Source organism: Rhinoraja longicauda, chromosome 19 (assembly GCF_053455715.1).
Source record: "Rhinoraja longicauda isolate Sanriku21f chromosome 19, sRhiLon1.1, whole genome shotgun sequence".
In the NCBI taxonomy this organism is placed as follows: Eukaryota; Metazoa; Chordata; class Chondrichthyes; order Rajiformes; family Arhynchobatidae; genus Rhinoraja; species Rhinoraja longicauda.
The window spans coordinates 3,135,760-3,159,806 of record NC_135971.1 but is presented as its reverse complement, the minus strand read 5'-3'; the positions used below and the strand labels follow the sequence as shown (position 1 = coordinate 3,159,806).

Here is a 24,047-nt window from a genome sequence, read left to right as displayed (position 1 = left end):
GTTGTCACTGTGCCTGTGCCCTCTACAAGTCACCAACTCACTCCGGGAGTGTCTCACAAGTGCTGCTAAAGGAGTATTTGCCAACTTCTACTTAGGGAGCGTGGTCACTTTGCTGCCCAGTGCAGGAGGTCAGGCTTGCCAGGGTGAGGTGGAGCCTTTACCCTGCAGGTCCTTGCCCCAGACAAGCTGCCCACCCCCCTCCTCCACGCCCCTCCCCTACGCTGCACGCCCTCAATAGCAAGAATATCCTTCCTCAAATTTGGAGACCAAAACTGCACACAGTACTCCAGGTGCGGTCTCACTAGGGCCCTGTACAACTGCAGAAGGACCTCTTTGCTCCTATACTCAACTCATACTTGGTCCATGCCCAAGGCCTCAGTGGGCAGTGAATGTGGGTAGACACAGAGTGCCGGAGCAACTCAGCGGGTCAGGCAGCATCTGTGGAGAACGTGGATAGGTGACGTTTCACAGAGTGCTGGAGTAACTCAGCGGGTCAGGCAGCATCTGTGGAGAACATGGATAGGTGACGTTTCAGGGGCATGACCAGCGGGACAGTTCTGCTCTCCGCAAGGTTTGGAGGCTGTGAGACCCTACTGACAGCCAGGGCTGTGGCCAGTAGACAATAGGTGCAGGAGGAGGCCATTCGGCCCTTCGAGCCTGTACGCACCGCCATTCAATGTGATCATGGCTGATCATTCTCAATCAGTACCCCGTTCCTGCCTTCTCCCCATACCCCCTGACTCCGCTATCCTTAAGAGCTCCATCCAGCTCTCTCTTGAATGCATTCAGAGAATTGGCCTCCACTGCCCTCTGAGGCAGAGAATTCCACAGATTCACAACTCTCTGAGTGAAAAAGTTTTTCCTCATCTCAGTTCTAAATGGCCGACCCCTTATTCTTAAACTGTGTTTCCCCTGGTTCTGGACTCCCCCAACATTGGGAACATGTTTCCTGCCTCTAACGTGTCCAACCCCTTAATAATCTTATACGTTTCGATAAGAAAACATTAGTACCTGCCCCAAGCCAGGCTTGTAGGGAACTCCTACACACACACACACACACACACACACACACACACACACACACACACACTCACACACACACACACACACACACACACACACACACACAAACACACACACACACACAAACACACACACACACACACACACACACTCTCACACACACACACACACACAAACACACACCCTTCTGCGCATTATGCACGTTATTCCCTTTAACCTGTATCTACAAAGTGGGCAGCACGATTCTCTTTCAAGTCTTGTCTTTCCGCTGACCGGTTAGAACGCAACAAAAGCTTTTCACTGTACCTCCTTACACGCGACAATAAACTGAACTCAAACTGAACGTTGCCGGATGTAGCAACTAGCATACACTGTTATTATTTTAAATCAATTATTTGCAAGAATAATATGTACAATACAAAATAGTAGGAACAACCCAGGACCAGAGCTCAAAGTAAAACAAATATTCTTAAATATCAAAGAGCCAGAGGCCCTGGGTTCGATCCTGAACACGGGTGCAATCTCTGTGTGTCAAGTCAAGTCAATAGACAATAGACAATAGTCTGAAGAAGGGTCTCGACCCGAAACGTCACCCATTCCTTCTCTCCACAGATGCTGCCTGACCCGCTGAGTTACTCCAGCACTCTGTGAAACGTCACCTATCCATGTTCTCCACAGATGCTGCCCGACCCGCTGAGTTACTCCGGCACTCTGTGAAACGTCACCTATCCATGTTCTCCACAGATGCTGCCTGACCCTCTGAGTTACTCCAGCACTTTATGAATAAATACCTTCGATTTGCAGTTACCAGCATCTGCAGTTATCTTCTTATAATAGGCAATAGGTGCAGGAGGAGGCCATTCGGCCCTTCGAGCCTGTACGCACCGCCATTCAATGTGATCACGGCTGATCATTCTCAATCAGTACCCCGTTCCTGCCTTCTCCCCATACCCCCTGACTCCGCTATCCTTAAGAGCTCTATCCAGCTCTCTCTTGAATGCATTCAGAGAATCGACCTCCACTGCCTTCTGAGGCAGAGAATTCCACACATTCACAACTGAAAAAGTTTTTCCTCATCTCCGTTCTAAATGGCCGACCCCTTATTCTTAAACTGTGTGTGGCCCCTGGTTCTGGACTCCCCCAACATCGGGAACATGTTTCCTGCCTCTAACGTGTCCAACCCCTTAATAATCTTATACATTTCGATAAGATCCCCTCTCATCCTTCTAAATTCCAGTCTATACAAGCCTAGTCGCTCCAGTCTTTCAACATACGACAGTCCCGCCATTCCGGGAATTAACCTAGTAAACCTACGCTGCACGCCCTCAATAGCAAGAATATTCTTCCTCAAATTTGGAGACCAAAACTGCACACAGTACTCCAGGTGCGGTCTCACTAGGGCCCTGTACAACTGCACACAGTACTCCAGGTGCGGTCTCACTAGGGCCCTGTACAACTGCACACAGTACTCCAGGTGCGGTCTCACTAGAGTCAAGTCAATTTTATTTGTACAGCACATTTAAACACAACCCACGTTGACCAAAGTGCCGTACATCAGTTCAGGTACTAAGAAACAAACATACAATGGCACACAGACATAACAGCACATACATAAACAGTTCACAGCGGGCCTCAAACGCTAGGGAGTAGAAGTAGGTGAGGCTGGACTTAAAGGAGTGGATGGAGGGAGGGGGGCAGTTCTGATGGGGAGAGGGATGCTGTTCCACAGTCTAGGAGCTGCAACCGCAAAAGCGCGGTCACCCCCGAGCTGAAGCCTAGACCGGTAGGCCCGGATAGTCAGTAGCCCCAAGTCGGCCGACCTGAGGGACCTGGAGATAGAGTGGTGGGTTAGAAGAGTTTTGATATAGGGGAGGGCAAGCAGGTTTAGGGCTTTGTATGTGAATAGGAGGAGCTTGAAGTTGATTCTGTACCGTTACTGGGAGCCAGTGGAGAGAGGCCAGAAACTGTGTGGAGTTTGCTCATTTGCCCTGTGTGTCTGCGTGGTTTGGCAAGTCACAAAGTGCCGGAGTAACTCAGCGGGTCAGGCAGCATCTGTGGAGAACGCGGACAGGTGAACGTTTCACAGAGTGCTGGAGTAACTCAGCGGGTCAGGCAGCATCTGTGGAGAACACGGATAGGTGACGTTTCACAGAGTGCCGGAGTAACTCAGCGGGTCAGGCAGCATCTGTGGAGAACACGGACAGGTGACGTTTCCAGGTCGGGACCCCTCTTCAGACGAACACCTCCTTAAATAATCCCGCAAATCCACGAACGAAACAGAGGGGTTCGAGAGGGGAGCAGGGAAGCGGGCAAGAACAGAGGCATCAACATTGGACAAGTTCGGGTTTCAGCAGAGTTCGGAGCAGCCCAAGCAATGGATGGCAAGGTGAGCCGGCGACCATGAAACCGGAGCCAGCAAGAGACAAAAGCCATCTGTCTGAGCAATTAGTCCAACGGGCTCTCCCGCAAACCTCCCTCTGACACCCACTAATTAAACGCGGCTTCATTTGTGTGTTCGCTCTCCCCACACCCACCTGGTAACGAGGGCCCCCCCCCCCCCACGCAAGGACGGCAGCAACAGGGGTGAGACGTTCCAGGTAGGATGAAGTCTACTCTTACCTGTCGCTGTCGAGGGGGGCTGCCGTCGAGGGGGCTGCCGCTGTCGAGGGGGGCTGCCGTCGAGGCTCGGCGGTTCGGTGTGGCACGACCTGTGTAGGTTGGGAGATGCGGAGATCCGATCCAAGCTCCCGGTCGTCGTGGCCTGGCCCAGGTAGCCCCGGCTGCCTGCGTACTCCTGCTTACATTCACAAGGCCCGGCACGCCCATTGGTTGGCGGAAGGTCCCCCAGAGAGACCCGGTGGCAGATGACACATTAACAGGTAATTGCCCCTCGCGGGACGTGTTGGGCCGTTGGTGGGGCTGGTTGGGACTGGGGGAGGGGTGAAAGAGACCCAGCCTTGAGTAACCCGCCCACAGCACTACAAACCTCAACCGTGTTTGGGGCCAGAACATGAAGATCACTCATATCACTCAGAGGTCCTTCTGCAGTTGTACAGGGCCCTAGTGAGACCGCACCTGGAGTACTGTGTGCAGTTTTGGTCTCCTAGTTTGAGTATAGGAGCAAAGAGGTCCTTCTGCAGTTGTACAGGGCCCTAGTGAGACCGCACCTGGAGTACTGTGTGTAGTTTTGGTCTCCAAATTTGAGTTTAGGAGCAAAGAGGTCCTTCTGCAGTTGTACAGGGCCCTAGTAAGACCGCACCTGGAGTACTGTGTGTAGTTTTGGTCTCCAAATTTGAGTTTAGGAGCAAAGAGGTCCTTCTGCAGTTGTACGGGGCCCTAGTGAGACCGCACCTGGAGTACTGTGTGCAGTTTTGGTCTCCTAGTTTGAGTTTAGGAGCAAAGAGGTCCTTCTGCAGTTGAAAAGGGGACGTACAACGAGATCTGGTTGTCCTAGTGCATCAGTCACTGAAAGGAAGCATGCAGGTACAGCAGGCAGTGAAGAAAGCCAATGGCATGTTGGCCTTCATAACAAGAGGAGTTGAGTATAGGAGCAAAGAGGTCCTTCTGCAGTTGTACAGGGCCCTAGTGAGACCGCACCTGGAGTACTGTGTGCAGTTTTGGTCTCCAAATTTGTGGAAGGATATTCTTGCTATTGAGGGCGTGCAGCGTCGGTTTACTAGGTTAATTCCCGGAATGGCGGGACTGTCGTATGTTGAAAGACTGGAGCGACTAGGCTTGTATACACTGGAATTTAGAAGGATGAGAGGGGATCTTATCGAAACGTATAAGATTATTAAGGGGTTGGACACGTTAGAGGCAGGAAACATGTTCCCAATGTTGGGGGAGTCCAGAACCAGGGGCCACACAGTTTAAGAATAAGGGGTAGGCCATTTAGAACGGAGATGAGGAAAAACTTTTTCAGTCAGAGAGTTGTGAATCTGTGGAATTCTCTGCCTCAGAGGGCAGTGGAGGCCAATTCTCTGAATGCATTCAAGAGAGAGCTGGATAGAGCTCTTAAGGATAGCGGAGTCAGGGGGTATGGGGAGAAGGCAGGAACGGGGTACTGATTGAGAATGATCAGCCATGATCACGTTGAATGGCGGTGCGTACAGGCTCGAAGGGCCGAATGGCCATCCTCCTGCACCGATTGTCTATTGTCTACTGTCTATAGTGTGTGTAGGATAGTGTTAGTGTGCGTTGATCGCTGGGCGGCTCGGACTCGGTGAGCCGAAAGGTTGTGTCTGTGCTGTGCCTCTGAACTGAACTGAACGAAACAGACAATAGACAATAGGTGCAGGAGGAGGCCATTCGGCCCTTCGAGCCTGTACGCACCGCCATTCAATGTGATCATGGCTGATCATTCTCAATCAGTACCCCGTTCCTGCCTTCTCCCCATACCCCCTGACTCCGCTATCCTTAAGAGCTCTATCCAGCTCTCTCTTGAATGCATTCAGAGCTCAGGTACAATCAGTGTATCTGAACTGTTCTGCTAACGTGCGGAGACAAAGCTTTTATTGTTCCTTGGCACATGTGGCATTAATGAACCTAAATCGCCAGGCCTTGTTGTTACGGCAACGTTGACCGGGGGGGGGGTGACCCAGATGCTTTAAATGTTCAGTGTAGTTGTGAGGTGTATACAAAGATACTAGAGGAACAAGATTGAACCACTCCATTGAAATCGCCCATACTGACGTTTAGTACGCAAAGGAGCCATTTTGGTAAGCAAAACCCGCCGTTCGTTATAATAATAATAATAATAATAATACATTTCATTTATATAGCGCTTTTCAAACACTCAAAGACGCTTTACAGGGATTTAGAGAACATAGGGAAGTGAATAAATAGATAAATAAGTAAACGAACAGAGAAAGGAGACAGAAGGTGAGTTGACCTTCAGTGGTTGAAGGCAGTGCTGGACAGGTGAGACTTCAGTGATGTTTTGAATGTGGTGAGTGAGGAGGAGTCTCTGACGGTTTGGGGTAGTGAGTTCCAGAGGGTGGGAGCAGCGATGGAGAAAGCCCTGGATCTGAGTTTGGTCCGGATGGGGGGGGATAGGAGATTGGCAGCGGCAGAGCGGAGGGTGCAGGTGGGAGTGTGCCTGTGGAGGAGGTCGGTCAGGTAGGATGGGGCCAGGTTATGGAGGGCTTTGTAGGTTATGAGGAGGATTTTGTACTGGATTCTCTGGGGAGATGGGGAGCCAGTGGAGTTTGTAAAGGACGGGTGTGATATGGTCACGGATCGAGGTGTGTGTGAGTAGACGGGCGGCGGAGTTTTGAATGTATTGAAGTTTATTGATGATTTTTGAGGGTGATCCATAGAGGAGGCTGTTGCAGTAGTCCAGACGGGAGGTGATGAAGGCGTGGATGAGGGTTTCAGCAGCTGTGGAGGAGAGGGATGGACGGAGACGGGCAATGTTTTTGAGGTGGAAGAAGGCTGTCTTTGTGATGTGTTTGATGTGTTTGTCGAAGGAGAGGGTTTGATCAAAGATGATTCCAAGATTCCGGATGTGAGGGGAGGTGGATACTGGGAGACCATCAATGTTGAGGATGAAGTTTTGGGTGGATTTGGTGAGCGTTTTTGGACCAATGATGATGATTTCAGATTTGTTGCAGTTGAGTTTGAGGAAGTTTGATTGAAGCCACGATTTTATTTCAGTGATGCCTCTCGCAGTTATGCCTCTCACAATGGGCCTACAGTGTCTCGCTGTAGGCCCCCACGCTGTAGGCCCCGACACTGTAGGCCCCGACACTGTAGGCCCCGACACTGTAGGCCCCAACTGTAGGCCCGGGCGCTGTAGGCCCCGACGCTGTAGGCCCTGACACTGTAGGCCCTGACACTGTAGGCCCCGACACTGTAGGCCCTGACACTGTAGGCCCTGACACTGTAGGCCCCTACGCTGTTGGCCCCGACGCTGTAGGCCCCGACGCTGTAGGCCCCGACACTGTAGGCCCCGACGCTGTAGGCCCCGACACTGTAGGCCCCGACACTGTAGGCCCCAACTGTAGGCCCGGGCGCTGTAGGCCCTGACACTGTAGGCCCCGACACTGTAGGCCCTGACATTATAGGCCCCGACACTGTAGGCCCTGACATTATAGGCCCCAACACCGTAGGCCCTGACACTGTAGGCCCCGACACTGTAGGCCCGGACGCTGTAGGCCCCAACACTGTAGGCCCTAACACTGTCAGCCCCCACACTGTAGGCCCCAACTGTAGGCCCAGGCGCTGTAGGCCCCGACACTGTAGGCCCCGACACTGTAGGCCCGGGAGCTGTAGGCCCGGACACTGTAGGCCCAGGTGCTGTAGGCCCGGACACTGTAGGCCCTGACACTGTAGGCCCAGGCGCTGTGGGCCCCCAACACTCTAGGTCCTGATACTGTAGGCCCTGACGCTGTAGGCCCTGACGCTGTAGGCCCGGGCGCTGTAGGCCTCGACACTGTAGGCCCCGACACTGTAGGCCCCGGGCGCTGAAGGCCCCGACGTTGTAGACCCTGACACTGTAGGCCCTGACACTGTAGGCCCTGACACTGTAGGCCCCAACACTGTAGGCCCTAACACTGTCAGCCCCCACACTGTAGGCCCCAACTGTAGGCCCGGGCGCTGTAGGCCCCGACACTGTAGGCCCCGACACTGTAGGCCCGGACACTGTAGGCCCAGACACTGTAGGCCCAGACACTGTAGGCCCAGGCGCTGTAGGCCCGGGCACTGTACGCCCTGACATTGTAGGCCCCGACGCTGTAGGCCCGGGCACTGTAGGCCCCCGACAGTTTAGTTCCCGACACTCTAGGTTTCCGACATTTTAGCTCTGGACAGTGTAGGCCCGGAGGCCCGGGCGCCATCTAACGGAGGTTAGACCCACCTCCCGGCCTGGGCAGCCGCCATTGGTGGAGCGGGAGCACGTGGTCGCCAGCTGGGCGAGGTCACGTGCGGCGCGGTGATGTCACCTAGTCCCGTATTTGGGAGTGAGATAGTTGGCAACCCAACTCCTCAGACATGGCACCCAAAACTGCTCACAACACTTCAAGTGCGGCCCGACCAGAGCCTTGTAGAGCCTCGGCAATAAAGTTTACCCGACAGTTTTAAATTTGGCCGTAAAGCAGAAGAAAGCAAATATAACCATATAATATAACAACTACAGCACGGAAACAGGCCCGTTCGGCCCTACCAGTCCACCCCGACCACTCTCTCTGACCTAGTCTCATCTACCTGCTCTCAGACCATAACCCTCCAATCCCCTCCTATCCATATACCTATCCAATTTACTCGTAAATAATAAAATCGAGCCTGCCTCCACCACTTCCACCGGAAGCCCATTCCACACAGCCACCACCCTCTGAGTAAAGAAGTTCCCCCTCATGTTACCCCTAAACTTTTGTCCCTCAATTCTGAAGCTATGTCCCCTTGTTGGAATCTTCCCCACGCTCAAAGGGAAAAGCCTACCCACGTCAATTAGGCTTGTATACACTGGAATTTAGAAGGATGAGGGGGGATCTTATTGAAACATATAAGATAATTAGGGGATTGGACACGTTAGAGGCAGGAAACATGTTCCCAATGTTGGGGGGAGTCCAGAACAAGGGGCCACACAGTTTAAGAATAAGGGGTCGGCCATTTAGAACGGAGATGAGGAAGAACTTTTTCAGTCAGAGAGTGGTGAAGGTGTGGAATTCTCTGCCTCAGAAGGCAGTGGAGGCCAGTTCGTTGGATGCTTTCAAGAGAGAGCTGGATAGAGCTCTTAAGGATAGCGGAGTCAGGGGGTATGGGGAGAAGGCAGGAACGGGGTACTGATTGAGAGTGATCAGCCATGATCGCATTGAATGGCGGTGCGTACAGGCTCGAAGGGCTGAATGGCCTCCTCCTGCACCTATTGTCTATTGTCTATTGTCTATTGTCAACTATGTCCGTCCCTCTTAAAATTTTTAAAACCTCTATCAAGTCCCCCCTCAACCTTCTACGCTCCAAAGAATAAAGACCCAACCTGTTCAACCTCTCTCTCTCTGTAGCCTAAGTGCTGAAACCCAGGCAACATTCTAGTCAATCTCCTCTGTACCCTCTCCATTTTGTCGACATCCTTCCTATAATTTGGCGACCAGAACTTTGGCGACCAAATGGAAGATGAGATCAGGCAGGGCATTCGAGGAATGTAAAGCACGCAGAAATGTCTCAAAGCAGGAGATTAGAAAGGGCAGAAGGGGGCCTTGTGAAATGTCTTTGACAAGTCAGGTTAAAGAGAGTCCCAAGGCTTTAGAGGCAATTTTAAAATGTTAGTGGAGCTAGGGGTAAGTAGGGCTACCCAAGGTCTCTCAGTGAATTTATGTGTTGGAGATAGGGTCAGGGCTAGGGTTTGTGATATTCATAAATAACTTGAATGGAAATGTAGATGGTTTGATTAGTAGATAAGAAAAAATGATGGAGTTGTGGACTGTGAGGAAGGCCGTCAATAGACAATAGGTGCAGGAGGAGGCCATTCGGCCCTTCGAGCCTGTACGCACCGCCATTCAATGTGACCATGGCTGATCATTCTCAATCAGTACCCCGTTCCTGCCTTCTCCCCATACCCCCTGACACCGCTATCCTTAAGAGCTCTATCCAGCTCTCTCTTGAATGCATTCAGAGAATCGGCCTCCACTGCCTTCGGAGGCAGAGAATTCCACAGATTCACAACTCTCCAAATTTGGTCTCCAAATTTGAGGAAGGATATTCTTGCTATTGAGGGCGTGCAGCGTAGGTTTACTAGGTTAATTCCCGGAATGGTGGGACTGTCGTATGTTGAAAGACTGGAGTGACTAGGCTTGTATACGCTGGAATTTAGAAGGATGAGAGGAGATCTTATCGAAACGTATAAGATTATTAAGGGGTTGGACACGTTAGAGGCAGGAAACATGTTCCCAAAATTCTTAAGGGGTTGGACAGGCAAGATGCGGGAAGATTGTTCCCGATGTTGGGGAAGTCCAGAACAAGGGGCCACACAATTTAAGGATAAGGGGGAAGTCTTTTAGGACCGTTTTTTTTCACACAGAGAGTGGTGAATCTGTGGAATTCTCTGCCACAGAAGGTAGTTGAGGCCAGTTCATTGGCTATATTTAAGAGGGAGTTAGATGTGGCCCTTGTGGCTAAAGGGATCAGGGGGTATGGAGAGAAGGCAGGTATGGGATACTGAGTTGGATGATCGGCCATGATCATATTGAATGGCGGTGCGTACAGGCTCGAAGGGCCGAATGGCCTCCTCCTGCACCTATTTTCTAGGTTTCTATGTTTCTATCACCTGTTCTCTGTTCTCTGTTATCCCACTTACGCATCCTACACACTGCGGACTATTTACAGAAGCCAATTAACCTACACGCCTGCTCGTCTGTGGACTCTGGCTTATGTGAGGCCCATTCAGTAGTCAGACAACAGAGAGGCAGAATCTGTCCCTGAGTCTGGAAGCAAGTTCTACGTTCATTTGGTCGAGTGGCTGGTTAAGATGTAAACAGGGAGGTAAGACATAAAAAGCTGGAGTAACTCAGCGGGACAGACAGACGGCATCATTTAGAACCGAGATGAGGAAAAACTTTTTCAGTCAGAGTTGTGAATCTGTGGAATTCTCTGCCTCAGAAGGCAGTGGAGGCCGATTCTCTGAATGCATTCAAGAGAGAGCTGGATAGAGCTCTTAAGGATAGCGGAGTCAGGGGGTATGGGGAGAAGGCGGGAACGGGGTACTGATTGAGAATGATCAGCCATGATCACGTTGAATGGCGGTGCGTACAGGCTCGAAGGGCCGAATGGCCTCCTCCTGCACCTATTGTCTATTGTCTATCTCTGGATAGAAGGAATGGGTGACCTCGCGGGTCGAGACCCTTCTTCAGAGCCGTTGAGTTTATTTAATTTAGTGTATTGTCACCTGCATGTCTGATCTTCCTTCAATGGGTCTGAAGAAAGGTCTCGACCCGAAACGTCACCCATTCCTTCTCTCCACAGATGCTGCCTGACCCGCTGAGTTACTCCAGCACTCTGTGAAACGTCACCTATCCATGTTCTCCACAGATGCTGCCTGACCCGCTGAGTTACTCCAGCATTTTGTGTCTAATTTGGCTTAAACCAGCATCTGCAGTTCCTTTCCTCGCTAACGCTGCCTACAGTGACAATCAGCCCACTTCAGCTGGATGTTCGCACATTGCCTCTCAACTAATTGCAGCCTAAGGGGGACTGGAGAAGAGAAATGGGCCAAGAGGTTGCACAATTGTTGAAACCTGAACTCACTCTGTTCCCTCCCCCCCGCCCCCCTCGCCTCCACCTGCTGAGAATTCCTCTCTGGGACCTCCTGGGTGGTTCACAGTTGGGGGTGGGTGCGATGGAGTGGAGCCGGCAGACAGAACCGGGGATTAGCCAGGCGGTTGAGCAAAGGGCGTGATAAACAAGTAGGCCACAATTAAAACTGGCGCGTTGGGAGAGACGCAGAAACCAAAAGCTCACGCCTCGCGTTACACGGATGCCCTCGAGCGCCCGGCAGCTAACGAGGCATCTCCTGAAGAGAAGCCACTCTCTAGCTGAGCAGTCACGCGCACAGCAAGATCCCACAAAGAGCAGCGTGCTAATGAGGAGGAGCTGGGGTGACTGGACTGCTGATGGAGGATCAGAAAAACAGAGAAACAGAGAAACATAGAAAATAGGTGCAGGAGTAGGCCATTCGGCCCTTCGAGCCTGTACGCACCACCATTCAATATGATCATGGCTAATCATCCAACTCAGTATCCCGTACCTGCCTTCTCTCCATACCCCCTTGATCCCTTTAGCCACAAGGGCCACATCTAACTCCCTCTTAAATATGGCCAATGAACTGGCCTCAACTACCTTCTGTGGCAGAGAATTCCACAGATTCACCACTCTCTGTGTGAAAAAAAACGGTCCTAAAAGACTTCCGCCTTATCCTTAAGCTGTGACCCCTGGTTCTGGACTTCCCCAACATCGGGAACAATCTTCCCGCATCTAGCCTGTCCAACCCCTTAAGAATTTTATATGTTTCAATAAGAACCCCCCTCAGTCTTCTAAATCCCAGCGAGTACAAGCCGAGTCTATCCAGTCTTTCCTTATATGAAAGTCCTGCCATCCCAGGGATCAATCTGGTGAACCTTCTCTGTACTCCCTCTATGGCAAGAATGTCTTTCCTCAGATTAGGAGACCAAAACTGTACACAATACTCCAGGTGCGGTCTCACCAATGCCCTGTACAACTGCAGCAGAACCTCCCTGCTCCTATACTCAAATCCCCTTGCTATGAATGCCAACATACCATTGGCTTTCTTCACTGCCTGCTGCACCTGCATGCCTACTTTCAATGACTGGTGCACCACGACACCCAGGTCTCGTTGCATCTCCCCTTCTCCCAATCGGCCACCATTCAGGTAATAGTCTGCTTTCCAGTTCTTGCCGCCAAAGTGGATAACCTCACATTTATCCACATTAAACTGCATCTGCCATGCATCCGCCCACTCACACAACCTGTCCAAGTCACCCTGCAACCTCATAGCATCTTCCTCACAGTTCACACTACCACCCAGCTTTGTATCATCTGCAAATTTGCTAATGGTACCATTAATCCCTTCATCCAAGTCATTGATGTATATTGTAAATAGCTGGGGTCCCAGCACCGAGCCTTGCGGTACCCCACTGGTCACTGCCTGCCATTCTGAAGGGGACCCATTTATCCCCACTCTTTGCTTTCGGTCTGTCAACCAATTTTCTATCCATGTCAGTACCCTACCTCCAATACCATGTGCTCTAATTTTGCCCACTAATCTCCTATGTGGGACCTTGTCGAAGGCTTTCTGAAAGTCAAGGTACTCCACATCCACCGGCTCTCCCCCGTCGATTTTCGGAATGGCAGGCAGTGACTAGTGGGGTACCGCAAGGCTCAGTGCTGGGACCCCAGTTATTTACAGTGTATATTAATGATTTGGACGAGGGAATTGAATGCAACATCTCTAAGTTTGCGGATGACACGAAGCTGGGTGGCAGTGTTAGCTGTGAGGAGGATGCTAGGAGGCTGCAGAGTGACCTGAACGAAGCAGAGTATTACCTGAATGGTGACCGATTGGGAGAAGGGGAGATGCAACGTGACCTGGGTGTCGTGGTGCACCAGTCATTGAAAGTAGGCATGCAGGTGCAGCAGGCAGTGAAGAAAGCCAATGGTATGTTGGCATTCATAGCGAGGGGATTTGAGTATAGGAGCAGGGAGGTTCTGCTGCAGTTGTACAGGGCATTGGTGAGACCGCACCTGGAGTATTGCGTACAGTTTTGGTCTCCTAATCTGAGGAAAGACGTTCTTGCCATAGAGGGAGTACAGAGAAGGTTCACCAGATTGATCCCTGGGATGGCAAGACTTTCATATGAAGAAAGACTGGATAGACTCGGCTTGTACTCGCTGGGATTTAGAAGATTGAGGGGGGATCTTATTGAAACATATAAAATTCTTAAGGGGTTGGAGAGGCTAGATGCGGGAAGATTGTTCCCAATGTTGGGGAAGTCCAGAACAAGGGGTCACAGCTTAAGGAAAAGAGGGAAGTCTTTTAGGACCGAGATGAGAAAACATTTCTTCACACAGAGAGTGGTGAATCTGTGGAATTCTCTGCCACAGAAGGTAGTTGAGGCCAGTTCATTGGCTATATTTAAGAGGGAGTTAGATGTGGCCCTTGTGGCTAAAGGGATCAGGGGGTATGGAGAGAAGGCAGGTACGGGATACTGAGCTGGATGATCAGCCATGATCATATTCAATGGCGGTGCGTACAGGCTCGAAGGGCCGAATGGCCTACTCCTGCACCTATTTTCTATGTTTCTATGATTTTCCTGGTTACATCCTCAAACACAAGGTTACACTGGTCTCTTACACAAGGTTACACTGACCAAGCTGCAGTTTTAGGAAAGTCTAGACCAAGTGGATCGTCCCATCACCAACTAGAGAGCAGTCCTGACCTCACATCTAACTAACTGGAGACATTCAGGTCCTTCTGCAGTTGTACAGGGCCCTAGTGAGACCGCACCTGGAGTACTGTGTGCAGTTTTGGTCTCCAAACTTGAGGAAGGATATTCTTGCTATTGAGGGCGTGCAGCGTAGGTTTACTAGGTTAATTCCCGGAATGGCGGGACTGTCATATGTTGAAAGACTGGAGCGACTAGGCTTGTATACACTGGAATTTAGAAGGATGAGAGGAGATCTTATCGAAATGTATAAGATTATTAAGGGGTTGGACACGTTAGAGGCAGGAAACATGTTCCCAATGTTGGGGGAGTCCAGAAACAGGGGCCACACAGTTTAAGAATAAGGGGTCGGCCATTTAGAACGGAGACGAGGAAAAACCTTTTCAGTCAGAGAGTTGTGAATCTGTGGAATTCTCTGCCTCAGAGGGCAGTGGAGGCCAATTCTCTGAATGCATTCAAGAGAGAGCTGGATAGAGCTCTTAAGGATAGCGGAGTCAGGGGGTACGGGGAGAAGGCAGGAACGGGGTACTGATTGAGAATGACCAGCTAGAGAGCAGTCCTGACCTCACTTGATCTAACTAACTGGAGACATTCAAACTGTTCTTTAATTACTGGACTTTATTTTGCGTGAAACCATATTCCCGTTAACCTGTATCTGTACACGGCTCAATTGTAAACATGTATAGTGTTTCCACTGACTGGACACACACACAACAAAAAACTTTCCACTGTACCTTAGGAGACACATGACAATGAACTAAATTAAATAAACAAAACTGTTTTGAAGAAGGGTCTCGACCCGAAACGTCACCTTCCTTTTCTCCAGAGATGCTGTGTGACTTACTGAGTCACTCCATGTTCTTGTGTCTAAACCAGCATCTGCAGTTCTTTCCTAAATATATTTCACTTTGCCTGCAAGCATTAAATGCCTTGTGCTGTTTATATCAAGATGATTGCATGGTTTCGCATTTGAAAATGTTATAGACAATAGGTGCAGGAGTAGGCCATTCGGCCCTTCGAGCCTGTACGCACCGCCATTCAATGTGATCATGGCTGATCATTCTCAATCAGTACCCCGTTCCTGCCTTCTCCCCGTACCCCCTGACTCCGCTATCCTTAAGAGCTCTATCCAGCTCTCTCTTGAATGCATTCAGAGAATTGGCCTCCACTGCCTTCTGAGGCAGAGAATTCCACAGATTCACAACTCTCTGACTAAAAAAGTTTTTCCTCATCTCTGTTCTAAATGGCCGACCCCTTATTCTTAAACTGTGTGGCCCCTGGTTCTGGACTCCCCCAACATTGGGAACATGTTTCCTGCCTCTAACATGTCCAACCCCTTAATAATCTTATACGTTTCGATAAGATCCCCTCTCATCCTTCTAAATTCCAGTGTATACAAGCCTAGTCGCTCCAGTCTTTCAACATACGACAGTCCCGCCATTCCGGGAATTAACCTAGTAAACCTACGCTGCACGCCCTCAATAGCAAGAATATCCTTCCTCAAGTTTTGAGACCAAAACTGCACACAGTACTCCAGGTGCGGTCTCACTAGGGCCCGGTACAACTGCAGAAGGACCTCTTTGCTCCTAAACTCAAACTAGGAGACCAAAACTGCACACAATACTCCAGGTGCGGTCTCACTAGGGCCCTGTACAACTGCAGAAGGACCTCTTTGCTCCTAAACTCAAACTAGGAGACCAAACCTGCACACAGTACTCCAGGTGCGGTCTCACTAGGGCCCTGTACATCTGCAGAAGGACCTCTTTGCTCCTATACTCAACTCCTCTTGTTATGAAGGCCAACATTACATTGGCTTTCTTCACTGCCTGCTGTACCTGCATGCTTCCATTCAGTACTGATGCACTAGGACACCCAGATCACGTTGTACGTCCCCTGTTCCTAACTTGACACCATTCAGATAATAATCTGCCGTCCAAGTATTTTCTGGGGGGAAAAAAGTCTATTTCTTCACACCCCTCCTTTTGTTAAACTGGCAAAACAGCACGCAGGGCAGGGGCAGATCCTTAAAACTACAGAGGGGTGAGGGGAGAGGGGAGGGGAGAGTCATAAACAGAACACACATGCTCTGCTCTGCGAAGAGGCACCATGTTAACATGCCGAAGGCTAATTGCTCCCCTGCTAATTACAGCTTTGTGCTTGACGGTCCGATCCTGCGAGAGACGTCTGTTCTTTCTGCCGGGGAGAGGGTTGTCAGGAGAACAATTTCGCAATTAACAATCGTGTGTTTCCAAAGAGAACTGAAAGGGGAAAGTCAAGGCGGCAGAGAATAGAAGGACAACTTGTTTGGCAAGTACATTCGTGGGCTGTGGCATTGCATGTAACGAGCAGATCAAGGCTCGGGTCAATTGGACACTATCTTGAATCTGTACTAGAAACATGGAAACATAGAAAATAGATGCAGGAGTAGGCCATTCGGCCCTTCGAGCCTGTATGCACCGCCATTCAATATGATCATGGCTGATCATCCAGCTCAGTATCCTGTACCTGCCTTCTCTCCATACCCCCTGATCCCTTTAGCCACAAAGGCCACATCTAACTCCCTCTTAAATATAGCCAATGAACCGGCCTCAACTACCTTCTGTGGCAGAGAATTCCACAGATTCACCACTCTCTGTGTGAGAAAAAACGTTCTCATCTCGGTCCTAAAAGACTTCCCCCTTATCCTTAAACTGTGTGACCCCTTGTTCTGGACTTCCCCAACATCGGGAACAATCTTCCTGCATCGAGCCTCTCCAACCCCTTAAGAATTTTGTACGTTTCTATAAGATCCCCCCTCAATCTTCTAAATTCCAGCGAGTACAAGCCGAGTCTATCCAGTCTTTCTTCATATGAAAGTCCTGCCATCCCAGCGATCAATCTGGTGAACCTTCTCTGTACTCCCTCCATGGCAAGAATGTCTTTCCTCAGATTAGGAGACCAAAACTGTACGCAATACTCCAGGTGCGGTCTCACCAATGCCCTGTACAACTGCAGCAGAACCTCCCTGCTCCTATACTCCGCTCGCTATGAATGCCAACATACCATTGGCTTTCTTCACTGCCATCTTGAATCTGTACTGATTGTACAATCCATGAGATGGACTCACATGGAACCAAGTCCCTCCAGACGCATCCCACATACAAACAATTACTCCATGCAGTCAATTATTTTTTATAAAAGGTGAAACGAAGTGGCCTTGGTATCAGGAAGCCATTTGACTGAGCAAACCTCTTCCATTATCCAGTTTTAAGGTGCAGAAGTGTGAAAACGCACACCTCGAGATTCAGGGACAGTTCCGTCCGAAGATAGACACAAAAAGTTGGAGTAACAATAGACAATAGGTGCAGGAGGAGGCCATTCGGCCCTTCGAGCCTGTACGCACCGCCATTCAATGTGATCACGGCAGATCATTCTCAATCAGTACCCCGTTCCTGCCTTCTCCCCATACCCCCTGACTCCGCTATCCTTAAGAGCTCTATCCAGCTCTCTCTTGAATGTATTCAGAGAATTGGCCTCCACTGCCTTCTGAGGCAGAGAATTCCACAGATTCACAACTCTCTGACTGAAAAAGTTTTTCCTCATCTCAGTTCTAAATGGCCGACCCCTTATTCTTAAACTGTGGCCCCTTGTTCTGGACTCCCCCAACATTGGGAACATGTTTCCTGCCTCTAATGTGTCCAACCCCTTAATAATCTTATACGTTTCGATAAGATCTCCTCTCATCCTTCTAAATTCCAGTGTATACAAGCCTAGTCGCTCCAGTCTTTCAACATATGATAGTCCCGCCATTCCGGGAATTAACCTAGTAAACCTACGCTGCACGCCCTCAATAGCAAGAATATCCTTCCTCAAATTTGGAGACCAAAACTGCACACAGTACTCCAGGTGCGGTCTCACCAGGGCAATAGACAATAGACAATAGACAATAGGTGCAGGAGTAGGTCATTCAGCCCTTCGAGCCAGCACCGCCATTCAATGCGATCATGGCTGATCACTCTCAATCAGTACCCCGTTCCTGCCTTCTCCCCATACCCCCTCACTCCGCTATCCTTAAGAGCTCTATCCAGCTCTCTCTTGAAAGCATCCAACGAACTGGCCTCCACTGCCTTCTGAGGCAGAGAATTCCACACCTTCACCACCCTCTGACTGAAAAAGTTCTTCCTCATCTCCGTTCTAAATGGCCTACCCCTTATTCTCAAACTGTGGCCCCTTGTTCTGGACTCCCCCAACATTGGGAACATGTTATCTGCCTCTAATGTGTCCAATCCCCTAATTATCTTATATGTTTCAATAAGATCCCCCCTCATCCTTCTAAATTCCAGTGTATACAAGCCCAATCGCTCCAGCCTTTCAACATACGACAGTCCCGCCATTCCGGGAATTAACCTAGTGAACCTACGCTGCACGCCCTCCATAGCAAGAATATCCTTCCTCAAATTTGGAGACCAAAACTGCACACAGTACTCCAGGTGCGGTCTCACCAGGGCCCGGTACAACTGTAGAAGGACCTCTTTGCTCCTATACTCAACTCCTCTTGTTATGAAGGCCAACATTCCATTGGCTTTCTTCACTGCCTGCTGAACCTGCATGCTTCCTTTCATTGACTGATGCACTAGGACACCCAGATCTCGTTGAACTCCCCCTCCTCCTAACTTGACACCATTCAGATAATAATCTGCCTTTCTATTCTTACTTCCAAAGTGAATAACCTCACACTTACCTACATTAAACTGCATCTGCCATGTATCCGCCCACTCACACAACCTGTCCAGGTCACCCTGCAGCGTTATTGCATCTTCCTCACAATTCACACTACCCCCCAACTTAGTATCATCTGCAAATTTGCTAATGGTACTTTTAATCCCTTCGTCTAAGTCATTAATGTATATCGTAAATAGCTGGGGTCCCAGCACCGAACCTTGCGGTACCCCACTGGTCACTGCCTGCCATTCCGAAAGGGACCCATTTATCCCCACTCTTTGCTTTCTGTCTGTCAACCAATTTTCTATCCATGTCAGTACCCTACCCCCAATACCATGTGCCCTAATTTTGCCCACTAATCTCCTATGTGGGACCTTGTCGAAGGCTTTCTGAAAGTCGAGGTACACCACATCCACTGACTCTCCCTTGTCAATTTTCCTAGTTACATCCTCAAAAAATTCCAGTAGATTTGTCAAGCATGATTTCCCCTTCGTAAATCCATGCTGACTCGGAATGATCCCGTTACTGCTATCCAAATGCTCAGCAATTTCGTCTTTTATAATTGACTCCAGCATCTTCCCCACCACTGATGTCAGACTAACTGGTCTATAATTACCCGTTTTCTCTCTCCCTCCTTTCTTAAAAAGTGGGATAACATTTGCTATCCTCCAATCCACAGGAACTGATCCTGAATCTATAGAACATTGAAAAATGATCTCCAATGCTTCCACTATTTCTAGAGCCACCTCCTTAAGTACTCTGGGATGCAGACCATCAGGCCCTGGGGATTTATCAGCCTTCAGTCCCATCAGTCTACCCAAAACCATTTCCTGCCTAATGTGGATTTCCTTCAGTTCCTCCATCACCCTAGGTTCTCCGGCCCCTAGAACATTTGGGAGATTGTGTGTATCTTCCTCAGTGAAGACAGATCCAAAGTAACGGTTTAACTCGTCTGCCATTTCTTTGTTCCCCATAATAAATTCCCCTGCTTCTGTCTTCAAGGGACCCACATTTGCCTTGACTATTTTTTTCCTCTTCACGTACAGGGCCCTGTACAACTGCACACAGTACTCCAGGTGCGGTCTCACCAGGGCCCTGTACAACTGCAGAAGGACCTCTTTGCTCCTATACTCAACTCCTCTTGTTATGAAGGCCAACATTCCATTGGCTTTCTTCGCTGCCTGCTGTACCTGCATGCTTCCTTTCAGTGACTGATGCACTAGGACACCCAGATCTCGTTGTACGTCCCCTATTCCGGAGCACCAACGGCCAACTTCCTTACAGATAGCTCCGTATGTTGTTAAAAAGCTGACTGAGGCTAACTGAGAAACCACTGTGTCAGGGCCCCTGAGAGTAACACCCCACCACCCTCTCAGCCTCAGCTCACACCTCCTCCCTGCCTGTTGTAAAGGTGTCCCAAGGGATCTTTTACATTCAGTTGAGAGGGCAGACTGTTGCAAGAGGGGTTGAGCTCACTCAATGACTGAGCCCACATGGGGGCCAATCCTGGGTGCATTCAAGGTAGTTACTCACCCAGAGAGCAGGAGCCATTTCGTCAGTCTAGGCCACAGAGGATTGACATTTAAAGTGGAAGGAAAACTCAATCAAACGAAGGCAATCCAGAAACATATCTTACCCTACGTTCCTCGGGAAAGGTGGAGGATGGAATCAGTTGTGCGCATGGAATAAACGGGTCCTTTTCGGGATGGCAGGCAGTGATTAGTGGGGTACCGCAAGGCTCAGTGCTAGGACCCCAGCTATTTACAATATACATTAATGATTTGGACGAGGGAATTGAATGCAACATCTCCAAGTTTGCGGATGACACGAAGCTGGGGGGCAGTGTTAGCTGTGAGGAGGATGCTAGGAGGCTGCAACGTGACTTGGATAGGTTAGGCGAGTGGGCAAATGCATGGCAGATGTGGATAAATGTGAGGTTATCTACTTTGGTGGCAAGAACAGGAAAGCAGAGTATTATCTGAATGGTGGCCGATTAGGAGAAGGGGAGATGCAATGAGACCTGGGTGTCGTGGTGCACCAGTCATTGAAAGTAGGCATGCAGGTGCAGCAGGCAGTGAAGAAAGCCAATGGTATGTTGGCATTCATAGCGAGGGGATTTGAGTAACATAACATAACATAACATAACAACACTTTATTGTCACTCGGCACAACACCGAGCGAAATTTCAGCAGTCACACAAAATACAGCAAAAAGAAAAGAACACAGGACACCCGACCCCAACACAAACATCCATCACAGTGACTCCAAACACCCCCTCACTGTGATGGAGGCAACAAAACTTCCCCTCTCTTCCCCCCGCACCCACGGACAGGCAGCTCGACCCCCTACCGAGGCAACCGACACGCACAGCCCCCGCAAGGGGATGGAAGGCCCCCCGGCCGAGCCGCCCCGGGCACCGAAACGTCCCGCGGCCACACCGGGCGATGTTAAGTCCAACGGCCGAGCCGCACCGGGCACTGAAACGTCCCGCGGCCGAACAGCGCTGACGATGTTAAGTCCAGCGGCCAAGCCGCACCGGGCACTGAAACGTCCCGCAGCCGAGCCGCACCGGGCACTGAAACGTCCCGCGGCCGAGCCGCGCCGGGCACTGAAACGTCCCGCGGCCGAGCCGCACCGGGCACTGAAACGTCCCGCGGCCGAGCCGCGCCGGGCACTGAAACGTCCCGCGGCCGCACCGGGCGATGTTAAGTCCAGCGGCCGCACCGGGCGATGTTAAGTCCAGCGGCCGAGCCGCACCGGGCACTGAAACGTCCCGCGGCCGAGCTGCGCCGGCAATGTTAAGGCCCGCAGCCGAGCCGCGCCCCGGGGAAGAGACCTAATAAAATAAAGGTTTCCCCCCGCCCCACCCCCCCACCCCACCCCACACCCCCACCACACACCCCCACCACACATACACAGCCAAAAACAGAAACAAAAACCATCCCAACACCGACACAAACAAAAAAAAAGAAAAAAAGACAACAGACTGCCAGAGAGCCGCAGCCGTTAGGCGCAGCCAACTCCTCCCAGGGAGGTTCTGCTGCAGTTGTACAGGGCATTGGTGAGACCGCACCTGGAGTATTGTGTGCAGTTTTGGTCTCCTAATCTGAGGAAAGACATTCTTGCCACAGAGGGAGTACAGAGAAGGTTCACGAGATTGATCCCTGGGATGGCAGGACTTTCATATGAAGAAAGACTGGATAGACTCGGCTTGTACTCGCTGGAATTTAGAAGATTGAGGGGGGATCTTATAGAAACATATAAAATTCTTAAGGGGTTGGACAGGCTAAGATGCGGGAAGATTGTTCCCATTATTGGGGAAGTCCAGAACAAGGGGTCACAGTTTAAGGATAAGGGGGAAGTCTTTTAGGACCGAGATGAGAACGTTTTTTTTCACAGAGAGTGGTGAATCTGTGGAATTCTCTGCCGAAGAAGGTAGTTGAGGCCAGTTCATTGGCTATATTTAAGAGGGAGTTAGATGTGGCCCTTGTGGCTAAAGGGATCAGGGGGTATGGAGAGAAGGCAGGTACGGGATACTGAGCTGGATGATCAGCCATGATCATATTGAATGGCGGTGCGTACAGGCTCGAAGGGCCGAATGGCCTACTCCTGCACCTATTTTCTATGTTTCTGAGGGTCATCCATCCTTTTTCTCCAGAGATGCTGCCAGACCCACTGAGTTACTCCAGCGCTTTGTCTACCTTCAAATCATCAGGTACCACCATCCCTTGTAGACAGGTTTTACAAAATCAACCCAATACTCAAAAGATCTTTATTTCAATGCAGTTTGCAAGAAGAAAATACAAGCACGTTTGTCCCTGCATCTTAATCGTCAACATTTTTGATATAAACTATTTACAATCCCCCACATGCTGACAGCGTGCACAAACGTACTCTAAACTCATGGAGGGACCCTGATGGTTTGTGGCGTGACTCACGTTAGCACAATCTCAGCTGCTGGTACACTCCTGGGCATTTGGCAAGCAACCCCTGGACTGTCCCATCCCCTTCAGAATGTCCCCCCGTTGTTTGAACCTCCCTGACCCAGCTTTCTACTTTCCACCCTGGAGTCTGTTCTTGGGGACACGTCAATGGGGTCCTTGCGGCTTATGTAACAAGGTTTACGTTCAACGAACACATCCGAAAGGCGACAGCTTAATGGCAGGATATTCAGGCTAATCCCTTTCACGATGGGCCAAAAGGCTTCGTATTGTTCTGCACAAAAAGGATTTAGATTTAGAGATACAGTGCAGAAACAGGCCCTTCGGCCCACCGGGTCCGCGCCGCACACTAACACTATCCTACACCCACTAGGGACAAATTTTTTTTGACATTTGCCCAGCCAATTAACCTACATGCCTGCACGTCTTTGGAGCGTGGGAGGAAACCGGAGATCTGGGAGAAAACCCACGCAGGTCACGGGGAGAACGTACAAACTCCGTACAGACGGCGCCCGTAGTCGGGATGGAACCCGAGTCTCCGGCGCTGCATTCGCTGTCAGGCAGCAACTCTACCGCTGCGCGACCGATATACCCAGTCAGGCATGGCAGTGTCTTCATATCACCAACCTCTCGGAGAGGAAAAACTAGCCTGGTTTTAAAAGTGGATGCAGATGCATGAATAATGAGCAGCGGGATAAATATTGAAAGAAAGAAATAATATAATGGTGAGGCTTGGAATAGAATTTCAATTCTTGATTTTTCACACAATAATTATTTGATTGATTGACGTCTGGTTAAAATTCAGGAGAAGTCGCTGCCACCTATTTACTTGCCCAGGACAGGCCGTGAGCCTGTAGTTGGGGCTTAGGACAAGGGAGAAATACAGCCCAGAGTTAGTTCTCACCTCTCTACAGGGAAACATGTTAGAATGGAGGGTCGGCTGAAGAGACATTAAACGACGATTCTCACCGTCAAGGTGAAAGCCTGTCAGCGATCACGACAAAATCTCAATGATTCAGGGGGTTCAGTGTGGCGAAGATAAGAACATGCACGAACCGAACGACTCAATAATCGATGACACATCTTGCCAACTAGTTCCTCAAGGGAATTTGGGTCTCAATGTCATTTATAATAAACTGTTACATCAGACTTTGGCGGCGATTTCTGAAGCGTTTACTTGCTGATTGTAACAAACCAATCTTCCCTTCCTCCAGTCTTAAATCAAGCCACACCGTTAGTGGAAGGTTAGAAGCTTTGCATAATTTTATGATTTATGCAATTATATAATATGCGTCGGACTGATACGGTAGGTGCCTGACAACTGACAAAGCCGCCTCGACCCCAAACGTCACCTATTCCTTCTCTCCAGAGATGCTGCCTGACCCGCTGAGTTTCTCCAGCTTTTTCCAATACAAAGCCCTCTGTTGGC

General features: G+C 50.1%; 2 protein-coding genes across 2 annotated transcripts in view; both read left to right on the top strand.

The window, feature by feature from the left end:
• The window catches only part of LOC144603008 (zinc-binding protein A33-like), an 852,507-nt gene that overhangs the window by 426,942 nt on the left and 401,518 nt on the right, over positions 1-24,047 (top strand).
• LOC144602494 (tenascin-like) overlaps positions 1-24,047 on the top strand; it is a 32,259-nt gene that overhangs the window by 6,615 nt on the left and 1,597 nt on the right. The window contains exon 4 of the mRNA XM_078415625.1: positions 3,304-3,409. Coding sequence (XP_078271751.1) covers positions 3,304-3,409 — 106 coding nt within the window. The remainder of the gene's footprint in view (positions 1-3,303; positions 3,410-24,047) is intronic.